This window comes from Schistocerca cancellata, chromosome 10 (genome assembly GCF_023864275.1).
Source record: "Schistocerca cancellata isolate TAMUIC-IGC-003103 chromosome 10, iqSchCanc2.1, whole genome shotgun sequence".
Taxonomy (NCBI): domain Eukaryota; kingdom Metazoa; phylum Arthropoda; class Insecta; order Orthoptera; family Acrididae; genus Schistocerca; species Schistocerca cancellata.
Window position 1 is genome coordinate 54,014,805 of NC_064635.1, and position 18,234 is coordinate 54,033,038.

At 37.8% G+C, this 18,234-nt stretch overlaps 1 protein-coding gene across 1 annotated transcript in view; it reads left to right on the forward strand.

Moving 5' to 3' along the window:
* The window catches only part of LOC126106760 (uncharacterized), an 89,168-nt gene that overhangs the window by 40,654 nt on the left and 30,280 nt on the right, over positions 1–18,234 (forward strand). The window contains exon 5 of the mRNA XM_049913133.1: positions 11,632–11,783. Coding sequence (XP_049769090.1) covers positions 11,632–11,781 — 150 coding nt within the window. The 3' untranslated portion in view covers positions 11,782–11,783. The remainder of the gene's footprint in view (positions 1–11,631; positions 11,784–18,234) is intronic.

Consider the following 18,234-nt stretch of genomic DNA (forward strand, 5'->3'; position numbering starts at 1 on the left):
GACGAACTCGCGGTCAAATCCTTCTGCTTTGAGTGTCTTGTAGGACTGAAACCCATCTGTAATGACTTTACTACCAGGCCGTATAAAATGCTTTATCAGGTGCACTAAAGTGACCTTGCCTCTGGACAACATTCTACCGAGAAACACTTCCGGGACTCTCTTTCTATACCACCAAATACCCAAATATGATCGATTTCACTCTTTGAAGGCTGTCCTCTCTGGTTCTTCCTTCTAGCTATGTGAGATTCGTCCACTTCAACAACTTTACTTGCTCCTCCAATTGGTACACTGTCGTTGATCGCTATCACATAACACACTTCTCTACAAAACCCCGAAATAGCGTCACACGGTATTAGCAGATAAGTCAGTTTCTGATGCTGTTGCTTGCAAGGTGAAGTCTCGAATCCAGCAAGATAGAAGAATTACACTGATCTGGATGGATAATTTGGAAGAGTGAAACCATGTATTCTTCCTGATACTCGTTTGTTTTCCACACTGTCCACAATGAAATTGTAACAGTATTTCAGCTTCGAAACTCTTCTTATGAAGTTTTACACCACCACCACTGTCTACACAGTCCCTCATCGGGTAGTACTCCATATTTGCGATAAAAAGTCAAACGCTGGATAAGCATGGAATTAGATTTCTCCATGTGAGAGAATCCGCTGAAGAAACGTCAAGAACACCAGACCTCCCACTCACTACTGACATAAATCATCTGGGTTTCTCTAGCAACTCACAAATAATTCACGGAGGTATGTAATTTAGAGCAACTAAGGGAATGATGGAAACAGATAAAAATGACGATCACAAATAATTGATCATAACGCCCGCCTTTAGTCACATGACTGATTTACAATTGCACATTCGATATGTATCGTTTGGACCCTACGACTTCAATAGGCAATCATTCTTGGAAATTACCCAAATTTTACACAAGCAACATTTTCAAAACTTTGTGAAATGTGTAATGTAGATGTACTTGATGCAGAACCTGAAGATAGTGATTTGTTCACGAAATGGGATGTATGGTTTCAAAACCAAATAGTGCTATCTCAGCAGCCACCTCTACTGAGAAGGTATAGTTACTGACACTGGTACCAGGTAGCTACCCTAAGCAACAGATACAGAAATACATACCCACTTCCTCACATTATTTGATTTCATAAAATAAAGAATGAGGAAGATGAATGCCCAGATTATTACAGTGGGCACCCATTGCAAGATGAAATGCATCAAAGGACTTCATAGTTGGCCACTTCATTTTTTGTGTGTATGGCAATCAGTGGTGGGTGGGACAGATTATAAGTGTCTCACATAAGCTGCAAGATCTAACAGTGTCCTTTATGACACATCATGGCCCTGCTAATGCTTTCAAATGGCCATCATCAAAAGTTCGTTTGCCATTCCCATTTCCCAAGTACTGCTCTTGTTGGATCATCCTTGTCCGTGTGCAAATTCAGCTCTGCTATACAAGTGCAATGAGAAGCAGATGGGAAAACAATGGAAAAAAAAAGAATTCTGTTCAGCAGTGCAGTGTTGATTGTTACATTGCAGGTAATTTTAATTTGTAGAAAGTCATGAAGAAGTAAAATACTGAGAGAAGATGGTAATAAGTTGAGAATAATACCACAGAAAGGAAAACAGGTGTAAATAATCTATACCTCATTTTTGTTATAAAATACTTTTGAACAAAATTATGAATTGTTTTCCCACTCACTTATAATGTTGTAAAGTAATTATTTTGATTCATAAATACCAGTTTTTCATGACATTTACTTAAAATCAGCAATTAATTTAAACATTTAAATAGAGTGTCCATGATTTTTTTGACCTTGAGAGTGGAGCTAGGACTACATAAAAAAAATTTATCACTTTTTGTACAGACAAGTATTGCCCACTCTGATTGTACATTCCCTAAGTACAGTGACAAACCAACATACCGTGAAATTTTCAGAACATTTGGGATGGAGGTTTTGGAGAAAATAATTTCTAAATAAGTAAAAAATTTCAGATTTTTTCATCTTTATGTACAAATATTTTGACAAGTTAAGAATTCCATGCATTAATGTCATAGCCGACAGTTAGTAGTCCTTCCGCGTTATCATTTCTCAAGACTGTTAACATCCTGTGATTATTTGTATTTTGAAAGTATAGTTCTGAAATTTGCAAAAAGCTACAAATTTTCATAGTTTATTTTTCAAAAATGAAAAAAAGCTCAGAAGTGTGTATATATCAATCATGTCTCATAGTATTGGGAATTTAAGGAGAAGGGACCTGGATAAACTGAAAGAACCAGAGGTTGTACAGAGTTTCAGGGAGAGCATAAGGTAACAATTGACAGGAATGGGGGAAAGAAATACAGTAGGAGAAGAATGGGTAGCTTTGAGGGATGAAGTAGTGAAGGCAGCAAAGGATCAAGTAGGTAAAAAGACGAGGGCTAGTAGAAATCCTTGGGTAACAGAAGAAATATTGAATTTAATTGATGAAAGGAGAAAATATAAAAATGCAGTAAAAGAAGCAGGAAAAAAGGAATACAAACGTCTCAAAAATGAGATCGACAGGAAGTGCAAAATGGCTAAGCAGGGATGGCTAGAGGACAAATGTAAGGATGTAGAGGCTTATCTCACTAGGGGTAAGATCGATACTGCCTACAGGAAAATTAAAGAGACCTTTGGAGAAAAGAGAACCACTTGTATGATCATCAAGGGCTCAGATGGAAACCCAGTTCTAAGCAAAGAAGGGAAAGCAGAAAGGTGGAAGGAGTATATAGAGGGTCTATACAAAGGCAATGTACTTGAGAACAATATTATGGAAATGGAAGAGGATGTAGATGAAGATGAAATAGGAGATACGATGCTGCGTGAAGAGTTTGACAGAGCACTGAAAGACCTGAGTCGAAACAAGGCCCCCGGGAGTAGACAACATCCCATTGGAACTACTGATAGCCTTGGGAGAGCCAGTCCTGATAAAACTCTACCATCTGGTGAGCAAGATGTATGAAACAGGCGAAATACCCTCAGACTTCAAGAAGAATATAATAATTCCAATCCCAAAGAAAGCAGATGTTGACAGATGTGAAAATTACCGAACAATCAGTTTAATAAGCCACAGCTTCAAAATACTAACACGAATTCTTTACAGACGCATGGAAAAACTAGTAGAAGCCTACCTCGGGGAAGATCAGTTTGGATTCCGTAGAAATACTGGAACACGTGAGGCAATACTGACCTTACGACTTATCTTAGAAGAAAGATTAAGGAAAGGCAAACCTACGTTTCTAGCATTTGTAGACTTAGAGAAAACTTCTGACAATGTTGACTGGAATACTCTTTTTTTCAAATTCTAAAGGTGGCAGGGGTAAAATACAGGGAGCGAAAGACTATTTACAATTTGTACAGAAACCAGATGGCAGTTATAAGAGTCGAGGGACATGAAAGGGAAGCAGTGGTTGGGAAGGGAGTAAGACAGGGTTGTAGCCTCTCCCCAATGTTATTCAATCTGTGTATTGAGCAAGCAGTAAAGGAAACAAAAGAAAAATTCGGAGTAGGTATTAAAATCCATGGAATAGAAATAAAAACTTTGAGGTGCGCCGAGACATTGTAATTCTGTCAGAGACAGCAAAGGACTTGGAAGAGCAGTGGAATGGAATGGATGGTGTCTTGAAGGGAGGATATAAGATGAACATCAACAAAAGCAAAACGAGGATAATGGAATGTAGGTTGAGGGTATTAGATTAGGAAATGAGACACTTAAAGTAGTATAGGAGTTTTGCTATTTGGGGAGCAAAATAACTGATGATGGTCGAAGTAGGGAGGATATAAAATGTAGACTGGCAATGGCAAGGAAAGTTTTTCTGAAGAAGAGAAATTTGTTAACATCGAGTATAGATTTAAGTGTCAGGAAGTCAATTCTCAAAGTATTTGTATGGAGTGTAGCCTTGTATGGAAGTGAAACATGGACGGTAAATAGTTTGGACAAGAAGAGAATAGAAGCTTTCGAAATGTGGTGTGACAGAAGAATGCTGAAGATTAGATGGGTAGATCACATAACTAATGAGGAAGTATTGAATAGGATTGGGGAGAAGAGAAGTTTGTGGCACAACTTGACCAGAAGAAGGGATCGGTTGGTAGGACATGTTCTGAGGCATCAAGGGATCACCAATTTAGAATTGGAGGGCAGCGTAGAGGGTAAAAATCGTAGGGGGAGACCAAGAGATGAATACACTAAGCAGATTCAGAAGGATGTAGGTTGCAGTAGGTACTGGGAGATGAAGCAGCTTGCACAGGATAGAGTAGCATGGAGAGCTGCATCAAACCAGTCTCAGGACTGAAGACCACAACAACAACAACAACAACAACAACAACAGTATTGGAAACAATATTGTGGGGAGGAAAGTTGCACACACCATATAGCAGAGATGCTCAGTCACAGATAGGCACAACAAAAATACTCTCACAATTAAAGCTTTCTGCCATTGGCCAAAATATGGGACAAAAAAGAGGGGGGCAAATACACTAGCAGATTGTATACAGCTTAAGGCATTAAAATAGACTGTACTGTAAAGTATTGCTGACATTCATGTGCATTTGCGCTTTAAATATGAAGAGGCATACCTGTTTTGTAATAAAGCCTGTATTAATATACTGGAGCTGTAGTAGCATCATCAAATGCTAAACACAAAATCAGTGCCAGCATCATATCATCAAATATACATAAATAATAGTATATGCAAGAGTCATATTGTCTGCAGCACTACTGTTCCACACAAACTGGTGTACAGTGGCCACAGAGTGTTTGTGTTGCAACTTCGCCAGATATCGCTACTGTAGGCATACACATATTGTTCAATGATTAACTTTATGATGTAAAATAGAGGCAGCTACAATCAATAAAGTCTGTAATTGGCTTACAAAATGTGAGAGGCATTACAGTAATAAAAAGCAATTGAATAAAACACAACAAAAGTTAGATTATTAAAAAGGAAAAGGGTAAGAGACAGTAATTGACATACACTCAAGTGGCGTTATTATTATTATAGAAAATGAGATAAATAATAAAAACTTTCTGTGTACACAGAATAATATAAAAACATTCTGTAAATGATGTCACGTGCTCTTACAAGAGGCTAAAGAAATATATTGAAAACAGCAGGCACACTAGCACCACACACAGAAAATAGAACCAGTAAAGAAAGAATGAAAGCCATTCCTATGAAACTTAACAGCAAAAAGGCCCTGCAAATAGAAAAACGTTTTAGGAAATCTGATGTTAGATGTTACTTTCAGCTTAACATCATCCAAAACTGCGAGTAAAACATAAACTGATGACAAATTTGATGGCCCTGGAGTACACAGGATTGTTTGCAATAACTGTGACAAATGTTATATTGGTCAAACAGGTCGCTCTTTTAACGTAAGGTTTAAAGAACATTCACAGCCACGGAACAAAACTGCTTTGGCGGCACAGCATTTATCTGAAACTGGTCATTGTATAGGCTACGTCGATACTAGTATATGTATTCTCCACAGGGTGAAAAAAGGCCATATTTGTTAGAAGAGCTTGAATTTATAAAGAGGAAAAAATAAGAGCCAACAAAAGTGCTTAATTGGCTGAATGATTTCATGCCCAATGTCTACTTTGCTTTGTTTTCAATGTCCTACTTTAATTACTGAACGCCTCTGTTTTATATATCTTGCTCATAGTTTTACCTAGTATATAGTGCCTTACACATTTACTTACATTTTCTTGGAATGGCGTGCCGCAGGGTACGAGGGGCTCTCTGGCGGGCACGTTCCTCTAACTTCTCACTTATGCGGCATTCTAGCATTAGTGCTAACAGAGGGTCCTGATTATGTGCTCACTCTGTTTTCATTCAATGAGTTTCTTTAGCTGTTTGTTTTGTAATTTTCATATTATTCTGTGTACTTCGAAAGCTGTTTATTATTTATCTCATTTTCTATAATAATAATAACGCCACTTGAGTGTATTTCAGTTACTGTCTCTTAACTTTTTCCTGTTTAATAATCTAACTTTTGTCATGTTTTATTTAATTGCTTTTTGTTACTGTAATGCATCTTATATTTTGTAATCCCATTGCAGACGAACTGGCCTGTCCCAATTTTCATCATACATTTAATACTTTTCCAGTCATGTTTCCTAAGCATCTGTGACAAAGGTTGGAAAAAAGAGAAAAAAGTACCTTTGAACATTAGATTTTAACAGTCTCTAGTAGCTATATTACACTATATTACACTAAAGAAGAATGATCCCCTTGTCTGTGATAACTACAGAGGAATTGCCCTACTCGATGTCACGTATAAAATTTTGTCGATATGTGGAAAGTAGATGGAGACACCTCAGAAACAGTATTCAAGATGTAGCTTCCAAAACTATAGGTAAAAGAAAACGAACTAACAAAATCTGGTTTAATATAAAGTGCCAAGAAAGAGTACTGGAGAGGCAAAATGCGAGGAAGGCATGGTTACAAGACATGGACAATATTACACTAAAGGAGAGATACTATAAAATCCGCAAGGAAACACAACGAACTCTAAGACAAGAGAAGAGAAAACACTACAACAACATGGTAAGAGAAGCGGAGGATGATTTCAAGCATCACAGAGCAAGGCAGATGTACCAGAATATAAAAAAGTCCTTGGGAAAATTCACTAAAAGGGAACAGTTTATAAAGGACCATAATGGGAAAATACTTACAAACAAGAATGACATACAAGAAACATGGAAGACATACTTTACACAGCTGCTCAACTGCAATGATCCACAATATTACTTTACATTTGAAGAACCAGATATAGTTGATATACAAGTCACCACACCATCAGTAAATGAAATAAGACAAACAATAAAGAAATTAAAGAACAACAAGGCCTGTGGGGAAGACCAGGTATATGCTGAGCTTTTAAAAAATGGAGGACCACAATTGGAAATAGAACTACATTCCTTAATTGAAACAATTTGGGAGACAGAAAACATACCGGCCGATTGGAAAACTGCAATTATATGCCCCATCTTTAAGAAGAATGATCCCCTTGTCTGTGATAACTACAGAGGAATTGCCCTACTCGATGTCACGTATAAAATTTTGTCGATGTGTATACTACACAGACTGATTCCCATAACCGAAGAACTGATTGGGGACTATCAATGTGGCTTCCGCACTAACAGATCCACTTTGGATCACTTATTCACATTGAGACAAATAACTGAGAAGGCATGGGAATTTAATGTAGATATCCATATTCTATTTATAGACTTCAAGAAGGCCTATGATAGCATACACCGACAGACACTCTTAAACACCATGAAAGAATTTGAAATACCATTAAAGTTAATCAAATTAGTTAAAATGTGTTTGGAAGAAACCATATGCAAAGTTAAGACACCTGCAGGAGAGACTGAAAATTTTAAGGTGTACACTGGACTGAGACAAGGGGATGCCATCTCACCTATTCTATTTAATATTATCTTAGAGAAGATTGATAGAGAATTCACCAAAACTAATCCACAAGGGATCCAACTGCAGGGACAGAACATTACTAGACTTGCTTATGCAGATGATGTAGCCTTAATAAGCACTTCAAAAGCTGAATTAATCAGGATGATGCAAAATTATTACAAAATAGCTGAGAAAGCTGGACTTCATGTGAATGAAGAAAAGACAGAATATCTAGTCATAAGTAAAAAACTCCAAAAGAATACACCACTGACCGTAAATGGTCTCACTTTCAAGGCAGTTGACCACTTCAAGTACTTAGGGAGTCTTTTTAGCAGAGACAATAGAGCAGAAATAGAAATAGACGCCCGTCTAGCAGCAGCTAATAGAACTTTTTACAGCTGTATCAAAATTTTAAGGATGAGATCACTTAGTACTGAATTCAAAATCCGTTTTTATCAGTCAACTATTGTACCAGTAGCATTATATGGATGTGAAGCTATTACATTCAGGAAAAAAGATGAAGAAAAACTGTTGATATTTGAAAGAAAAATACTAAGAAAAATATTTGGACCAATCTTCGATGAAAATGTCATGGAGTGGAGGGTAAGGAAAAATGAAGAACTACGGGAGCTGTACAAACATAGTACCATTGTGGAAATGTTAAAGAAGAGAAGACTGAACTGGGCTGGTCATGTAGCAAGGATGCCGGAGAACAGACTACCCAAAATAGCATCCACTAAGAAATTAGAAGGAAAGAGAAGAAGAGGAAGACCTCGAATTAGGTGGATGGAGAATATCCGGGAAGATGCAGCTAGGATGGGCATCAACTCTGATTGGACAACAATTTCCCTGGATAGAAATAATTGGAAGAGGCTCGTAGAGCAGGTGTATGGTCGATAAGGCCTTAGCCACGTGTAAAGTAAAGTAAAGTAAAGTAGCTTTGAATGTGTTTTGTGTCTTGAATGTGTTAAATCACTGGTTCGAGTGTCACTAGCAGCAACTTTCTTATTTAAATCCTGTTTCAGTGCCAAATTGCAGTGTTCATTAACAAATATAGAATCATAAATTTTAGTAAAAATCTCATTTTTTTTTGTTCAGTTACTAATCACATGAAAATAAATTACAATATAATTGACATGTGAAATGTCTGATTATCAAATGAAAAAAATGTGCATTAGTAATATGGTTCAGTGAATAGAAATAAAAAAGTGGTATACAATCAAACCTCGATAGAACAATACTCATGTGATTCTGAAAATGGTATTGTTATAGCAGGATTATTGTAATGATGAGCTTTTGTTAATAGTGACTACTACACAACTGTACCTTAAAGGTAAGTGTATACAGTACTGTAGTACTTTTCTGATGATAAATAACATTAAAACAATGAAACCCAATTTGTTCACTCCATTTATTAGTAGAGTATCTCACTCTGGTGTACAGAAGTAGTCACTTATTTTTATTTTTCCAATTCGTGAATGTTATCTTTATCTCCTCTAATGAAATCCGTTCCCCCTGAAATCCTGGGAGTTGAAGATACTACTTACTGAATATTTTTCAACTGGCCTATTAGCTCCACCAGAGGAGAAGGATTCGCAGTTATCACATCACTGTCATCGTCAGAATCTTCGACAGGTGAATTACCCATTACCTCTTCAGTGATAGTCATTGGTGTATGCTTCAAACACCAATGCCTCATTATCTGATGACATGTATTCAACTACTGATCCATCTATGGTTTTACCAGTTACTGCTAAATATATCTCGAGCACTTTGAACATCATCTGGCAGTTTTTCATCCACCATAACATTCTCACTGTCATCTCCACTTAGGGAATTCCTTGCTTTTTTCTGCAGTTCACAATCACATTCGGCTCTACACTGTTGCAGGAACTAGCAGTCTTGTCATGAGCCTGTTTCACTTTGAAACTGCATTGATTGTCCAACTTTCTTTCAGTGTTTGTGATCATGTATTGAACAAAATGTGAAGGTATTTTGTTTTGAAGTTCTTAATTATGCTCATCTCAAGTGGCTTAAGGATTGAAGTACAGTTCAGGGGGAAGTAGCATAGCTCTACAGTCTTCAACGCTAATATGCTGTTACACTCACAATTATGCAACAACAGTGCTGTTTTCTTAGTTTTACTTGCAGTCTCTTTATCAAGCAAAAGTATCCACTCACTAAAGCAAGCAGATGTCAACCATGCTTTTCAATTTGCCTTGAAATTTATTGCAGTAAATGAAATCTTATTTAGAATAACGAAAAATACAAAATTAATCTTGTAGAGTACTGTACTGTATGTCCCTTTATGCACATTCATAACATTACAGCTGAAGGTACTGATGAATCAACTTACAAATTAAAGGAGGATAAAATAAAATGTATGTACTCTTGCCTGGTAAGCTTCTTAATTTTTTTTAAGCATCAGGGATTTGTTGATCATCCTGTCACCAATTGTGTCAACTTATTTGTCCCTGAGACATTGCTACAGAGAAGAAATGTTAGATGCACTTTAGACTGCTTACCTCCTTTACATTTTTCTTCTCCCAAGGCCGTTGTCTTCTCTAACATCTGCTGTTAAACAATCCCGTCTCATCTGCATTGTACATGTTTTTGGGACTGTATGTGTCCACCAGTTTACACTTGGTGTTTTTCCGCCAACCTTGTGCGTGACCTAAAGTGCCGATTTTTCTTCGCCTGAAATCACCAATTGTGTCAACTTATTTGTCCCTGAGACATTGCTACAGAGAAGAAATGTTAGATGCACTTTAGACTGCTTACCTCCTTTACATTTTTCTTCTCCCAAGGCCGTTGTCTTCTCTAACATCTGCTGTTAAACAATCCCGTCTCATCTGCATTGTACATGTTTTTGGGACTGTATGTGTCCACCAGTTTACACTTGGTGTTTTTCCGCCAACCTTGTGCGTGACCTAAAGTGCCGATTTTTCTTCGCCTGAAATCACTTTAAAAATGATGCCATGTGTCTTAACACCACAGTGTAGCACCATCCACATCATTATCAGCAGCTGTCTCCATTCTTTTTCTTGAATGGTTAAACTTGCGACCTACAACACTCTTCAGTTCCTTTTTGTATCTTAAGGAGTGTAGCTACACTTCCTTGCTACACCTACCAGTTTCATTCCATTATCAATGTCTTTTAAAACCTCCATTTTTTGTCTGTAACCTTAACTGTTTTCGAGTTCCAGCCATTGTCCAAATCATATTAGTCAAGTTCAAACCATTTTTACATCAACTTGGAAACATTCACAGATTGCAAAAATCATAGAAATAATATATGAGCCCAATACAACACTTCTGACTGCAACTCAAGGTTAGTAACAAATAGACTACAACAGTTGATACTGGTTCAAACACAGGAGCTCTATGAGTTTTTCTATTTGCTTCTCAGCCCAGCTCGCCTGTGGCTATATGCAGTTCGCTACCTGCTCACCGTGAGCACAGTATATAGCGAATCTTCTGTAAACACACTGCTCAAGATCAAGAGGTTTAACAAACAATATATACCATCGTAGTGAGATTCTTAGAAGCAGAAAATAGTAAGATCCTCGAAACATGTCTTCGTTATAACAGGGTGTTGCTAAAATTACTCCATTATTGTAATGAAGGATAATTAATTTAGAAAATATAAGTAATCAGGCTGGACCATATGAAATTATCACTGCACCCAGGGGTTTATTGTTGCATTGATAATTGTTGTACTTAGGTTTGACTGTTTTTATTATTATTATTATTATTATTATTATTATTATTATTATGTTACACATTGTTGTACATAGTTTTAATTTATTGAGAATACTCGCATTTTACAAAAGTGAATTGAAACTGGAACTTCACAAATCTGAGATTTATATAATGTGCACTCAGCCTCCAGAGACTTTTTAATGACCAAAATGTTTTATACTCAACAGCACTTAGACATCTTTGAACCTCGGAAGGAGGTTTTCTTAAGACTTGTCATACAGTTCTAGGAAACTGATGTGCTGGCACTGACGTTAGTGTTGGTTTATGAAGAAAATAAGATGGGCACATTCTGAGACTGTTTTTTAAACATAAAAATCCATAAACAAAAATGATGGCAGATTTAAGGAAAACAAACGTTCGTAAAAAAAAATCTACATTTCCTCCTTATGTAATTTGTCTTTTGTCAACAGAAGACTATGAAGAAGAGGACTTTGGTGATGGAGCTCATGGAGTCAGCAGACAACCATTGGTCGCGTGTACGTAAGTCCCTATTACACCATAGGCGTGAGAACTGCAAACAGAATGAAGAAAACATTGTCCCTGACACAGAGACAGATTGAGAGTAAGTATCCCAAATATTCTTTATATGAAGACTACCTTTCCAGTGTGACCTCCAGATGGCACTATTGATATGTGACTTTCTGTTGTTTTAAAATTTGTCCTTTATTATTGTCAGACCAATGGCAGTTTGGAAATTTAAGAAAATAAGAGGCAGAGTTGTCAGCCAGTGCTTAACATCAGGACATGAAATGTGTAGCACTGCTGCTAGATATTAATACAAGTGAGGGAGGTGCAATTTACTAGTGCAAGTCAGTTTCCCACTTGTACCACAGGTAGCAAAGCATATGTTGCTGGAAGCAACAGCATGTATGTGAAAGAGTAATGATACAGCATGTGCTAACAGAACTTCCTAATGTCACGCCTTCGTAGTTACAGTTGAAAATGAGGCTCACACTGTGTGTGAAGTGCGGCCGGTGATAAAGCTTTGAATGCATAGGTCATAGCACTAACTGAGATTCATTGTCAGCTGCGGCAGGCCTGTGGGGTGTCATGTGCAAGCAGATGATGTGTCACTGATGCAGATGTGGCATTTCTTGTTACACAGAATTTGTGTCACGTTCCTTGTTGCACAAAATTGTCACGGAGCACGCGTCGCTCTGGAAATAGTCTGCCACTGAAGCAACTGACTCTTAGAATGCAAAACAAAATGAACAGGGGCAGCTTTGACTTTCCTGCAGTGGTACCATGACAGTAATAAGTTTCTGGACCAGATTGTCACAGATGGTGAGACTTGGGTTGCACACAGTACCCCAGAAAGTGAGTAGCAGTCAGTGCATTGGCATCACAGTGGCTCTCTCTGCAAGGTGTTTAATCATGCCCCCCACAGCCCAAACCTCACTCCCAGTGGTATCCATTTGTTTTGGAAACTCAAAAAATTCTTGTCTGGTCGGTTCAGTGTTTTCAAATTGACAGGGAGGCAGAAATAGTTACCACATAGTGGTTCCAATCACAAATGACAAACTCCTGTGACACAGGAATACGAAAGTTGGTCCCACAGTATGACAGATGTCTTGATACGGCAATGAATATGTTGAAAAATAGCACAACACTTTCTCTGTTTCTTCCAATGAACCTTTCAATTAAATTCTGTATTGTTTCTGTTCATAAACACAGTGAAACTTACTTGATGGATGTATCTTGTATGTGTGTCTATGGGCAGTGCTACACATTGCACGTCTTGGGGTAAGACTGGCTGTAAGCTTACTGACCTGCGTTTGCTAGGCCTCAGTAACTGTGTAGGTTAGCTTTGTATCTTCTCACAGTTATTGACACCTTGGAAAGACTTCGATAACCAACTTTTTCGAATGAATTGATGCAGATCACATGCCACTGGCCAGTAACCTCACTTTTAACAAGTCTTAGCAGTGGCATCATACACATGAACGATTTCATCACCATATTTGGTAACAAAGTCACGTAGTAGACATTAACACGAATAAGTTGTATTATGTTCACACAAACAGTTTCTCTGATGTTTGCTAATTAATAATTAATTAATCACAGGATGGATCATGAAATAATAATACATTGGGTTGGAATCATTTAAGCATTCAGTTATAATAAATAGTGTCACTAAGATGTCGAAGAAATGATTCAAACCGTGAATCAATACCTTAAGACGGCATATAAGAGTTCACAATTTAGCCATTAGGTGCTGACTGATTGAAAAAAGTTCACAAGTTTTTAACTCATAATTTAAGAGACTACATGATGATAAGGAAATGAGTGACTCCCACAGAACTGAAGGAAGCATTGTCCTGTACATCTACTCCCAGAAGTACATATGAATAAAGTTAAAAATTTGTTGTTAAATTTTACTTTATAACAGGAGAATTAGCAAAATTAGTGAGCTTGAAAATACAGGTAGCAAGTCTCTTAGTTGGTTGGGTGTTGGGGAAAATGACACGATTGTAGGTACTGTTTTGTGAAACTGCTTTTGTGTTTCCACGGGGGATTGACGAAGACCAACAAAAATTACTGAATTTTGTAAATCGAATAATTGGTAAACTAACAAGCTTTGTGTGTGAACATGTAAATTTTTTGTAATCGACTACAAAACTATGAGACTAAACTTTGGAAATAAACATGTGTTAAGAATGGAGAATTCTGGAAGATGAAAACTTTAATTATGAATAACTTTTCATATATGATAAAACTATTTAATTGGATAGACAAAAAATCTGCTCACCAAGCAGTGGCAGAAAACAAACAAATAAACACACACACACACACACACACACACACACACACACACACACAAGACTGTTGTGACTGGCAAGCTTTCAGGGCCAGTGGCTACTCCTTCAGGCAGAAGAGTTGAAGAAGAGTGGAGTGGTCCAGGAAAGGGGTAAGTCACCCAGAACCATCGGTAAGGGGAGACTTCCCTTGTCATCCCCTATGGTAAGTCTCCCCAGACCCACTGTTCTGGGTGACTTTCTCAAAATCTACCTCTTTTCTAGACCTCTCCAGTCCTTTTCCTTCTTGAACTCTTCTGCCTGAAGAAGGAGCCAATGACTCAGAAAGCTTGCCATTCACATCAAGCTTTTATGTGTGTATTCTGGCACTGCTTGGTGAGTAGATTTTTTATCTATCCAATTAGACAATTTTATCAGTAATTGATTGCTTTCATTTTCATGTATGATGTTTTTGGAAGTAGTCAAATGTTTGCTAAGAAGAGAGGGCTGAGGGCTTTGACTTCAGGTGTGTCATTTTTTCAGCACCACTGATTAATTTTTGGAAAATTTTATCTCTGCATGTCTGTGAGAATTCTCAAATCATTGATATTTATTCACAAAGAAATATATCTAGGTGTAAGCTTAACTGGTTTACCTAGATATATTTTTTGTGAATAAATATCAATGATTTGAGAATTCTCACTAACATGTAGGGATAAAATTTGGTGCTGACAAAAATGACACATCTGAAGTCAAAGCCTTCATTCCTCTCTCCTTAGCAAACATTTTACTATTTCCAAAAACATCATATATGAAAATGAAAGCAATCAATTACTGATAAAATTGTTTAATTGGATGGATAAAAAAATCTACTCATCAATACAATACACATCAATAATTGTGGAATTACCTCATGAACAATAAAACTTTAAAAGCCTTTGCTGGATTAAGAAAATAACTAATATGTATAATACTTGTAATGTGATATTAACAACTAGATCAAATCAATGAAAAAAATGTAGTGCAGTTAAGAATTTTATAAGAACTAGTGGACTAATCCACCTTGCTCTGTTACATGGCTAGTAATTCTGTCTCATAATTTATCAGTTTTCTCAGTGAAATTTTCATATCATACTATTTGCAGCTGAGAAATAGTTCATCGGTAGCTTAATCTTTTTTTTTTTTTTTTTTTAAAGTGTGTTGCTAAAGGTGGAATTTATTATAAATTTTTTATTGGAAGATTTTATGATTTTCACAAAGATCTATCTTGACAAAAATGCTTCTTAATCACCAGGGTCAGCTTCTGGTTGTCAATCAGCCTCAGGAAAAACTGTCTCCAATTGTTTTACAGGAATTTATCATGACATCCTTCTGTCAGAGGCGAATTTAGTGGGAATTGGCCAGAATTGGTTATTGTTCCAAAAAGATACTGAGCACATGACTGAAGAATGTCGGCATGTGACTTAACATGAAACAGAGCCACCCTTGGCCCTGTTGAAGGCTATAGTACAGTTGATTGTGGGTGAATGTTTAGCTGTGAAACAGTTCGCTTTCCAGTGCCTCCTGCACAATTCGAAAGAAGTTCAAAATTGAGCCCATGCCAATTAGTGTTAGATAATACTGAAGAATTGCATAGCCCTCACATAACATTATGAGGGGGGATAAAACTTGGACGCATTCGTGCAAGCAGAAGACAAAGCAATAGTGAACTGTTTGTGTGTTCACAATTTAACAGACATTAAGAAATGTTTTTCATGAGGGAAGCACTGCCAACAATATGATCCTTTTTGCTTTTGTTTTCCAGTGCAGGTGTCGTGATCATTGCATTATAGAAGCTAAGAACAGTTAATGCTGAATGGTATCAAGCAAATCAGGAAAAATAGCTGAAAAGTCATGTCAGTCTTCATCATAACATGCAAAAAAAATTGATCACTCGGAGAAAAATAATAAGTTACTGTCTTGTTGCCCATATTTACCTAACTCACTGCCTAAATGCGTAACGACTTTTATTCTTTTTTATGTGAAACAAAAAGTGTGTGTCAGCTATTTTTGTCCCATGAGAAAGTTGTTGAAGCCTTCTAAATGCATACTACCTGAGTGTAAGCAGTGTTTCAAGAATTGTTTTGAATATCTTCAAAATTATATAAATTTTATAGTTCACCCGTGGTCTAGGGGTAGCGTCTTTGATTCATAATAAAAAGTCTTCGGTCCCGGGTTCGATCCCCGCCACTGCCTAAATTTTGATAAATAATCAGCATTGGCGGCCGAAGACTTCCGGCATAAGAAGTCAGCCTCATTCTGCCAGCGGCCTTGTCAAAGAGGGCGGAGGAGCGGATAGAGGTTCAGGGCACTCTCTTGTCCTAGGGGTGGGAAATTGCCCCTAAAGGCGGAAGAATCAGCAATGATCAGTGACATGAGGATGCAGAAGGCAATGGAAACCACTGCATTAAAGACACGTAACGTGTATCCACAGGACATGTGGCCTGTAATTGAAGAAGTGTCATGATGATCTCTCCATTGGCAAAAGATTCCGGAATAGTCCCCCATTCGGATCTCCGGGAGGGGACTGCCAAGGGGGAGGTTACCATGAGAAAAAGGTTGAATAATCAATGAAAGGATAACGTTCTACGAGTCGGGGCGTGGAATGTCAGAAGCTTGAACGTGGTAGGGAAACTAGAAAATCTGAAAAGGGAAATGCAAAGGCTCAATCTAGATATAGTAGGGGTCAGTGAAGTGAAGTGGAAGGAAGACAAGGATTTCTGGTCAGATGAGTATCGGGTAATATCAACAGCAGCAGAAAATGGTATAACAGGTGTAGGATTCGTTATGAATAGGAAGGTAGGGCAGAGGGTGTGTTACTGTGAACAGTTCAGTGACCGGGTTGTTCTAATCAGAATCGACAGCAGACCAACACCGACAACGGTAGTTCAGGTATACATGCCGACGTCGCAAGCTGAAGATGAACAGATAGAGAAAGTGTATGAGGATATTGAAAGGGTAATGCAGTATGTAAAGGGGGACGAAAATCTAATAGTCATGGGCGACTGGAATGCAGTTGTAGGGGAAGGAGTAGAAGAAAAGGTTACAGGGGAATATGGGCTTGGGACAAGGAATGAAAGAGGAGAAAGACTAATTGAGTTCTGTAACAAGTTTCAGCTAGTAATAGCGAATACCCTGTTCAAGAATCACAAGAGGAGGAGGTATACTTGGAAACGGCCGGGAGATACAGCAATAAGGAATAGCGCAGTAGGCAGTACAGTTGAAGAGGAATGGACATCTCTAAAAAGGGCCATCACGGAAGTTGGGAAGGAAAATATAGGTACAAAGAAGGTAGCTGCGAAGAAACCATGGGTAACAGAAGAAATACTTCAGTTGATTGATGAAAGGAGGAAGTACAAACATGTTCCGGGAAAATCAGGAATACAGAAATACAAGTCGCTGAGGAATGAAATAAATAGGAAGTGCAGGGAAGCGAAGACGAAATGGCTGCAGGAAAAATGTGAAGACATCGAAAATGATATGATTGTCGGAAGGACAGACTCAGCATACAGGAAAGTCAAAACAACCTTTCGTGACATTAAAAGCAACAGTGGTAACATTAAGAGTGCAACGGGAATTCCACTGTTAAATGCAGAGGAGAGAGCAGATAGGTGGAAAGAATACACTGAAAGCCTCTATGAGGGTGAAGATTTGTCTGATGTGATAGAAGAAGAAACAGGAGTCGATTTAGAAGAGATAGGGGATCCAGTATTAGAATCGGAATTTAAAAGAGCTTTGGAGGACTTACGGTCAAATAAGGCAGAAGGGATAGATAACATTCCATCAGAACTTCCAAAATCATTGGGGGAAGTGGAAACAAAACGACTATTCACGTTGGTGTGTAGAATATATGACTCTGGCGATATACCATCTGACTTTCGGAAAAGCATCATCCACACAATTCCGATGACGGCAAGAGCTGACAAGTGCGAGAATTATCGCACAATCAGCTTAACAGCTCATGCATCGAAGCTGCTTACAAGAATAATATACAGAAGAATGGAAAAGAAAATTGAGAATGCGCTAGGTGACGATCAGTTTGACTTTAGGAAAAGTAAAGGGACGAGAGAGGCAATTCTGACGTTACGGCTAATAATGGAAGCAAGGCTAAAGAAAAATCAAGACACTTTCATAGGATTTGTCGACCTGGAAAAAGCGTTCGACAATATAAAATGGTGCAAGCTGCTCGAGATTCTGAAAAAAGTAGGGGTAAGCTATAGGGAGAGATGGGTCATACAC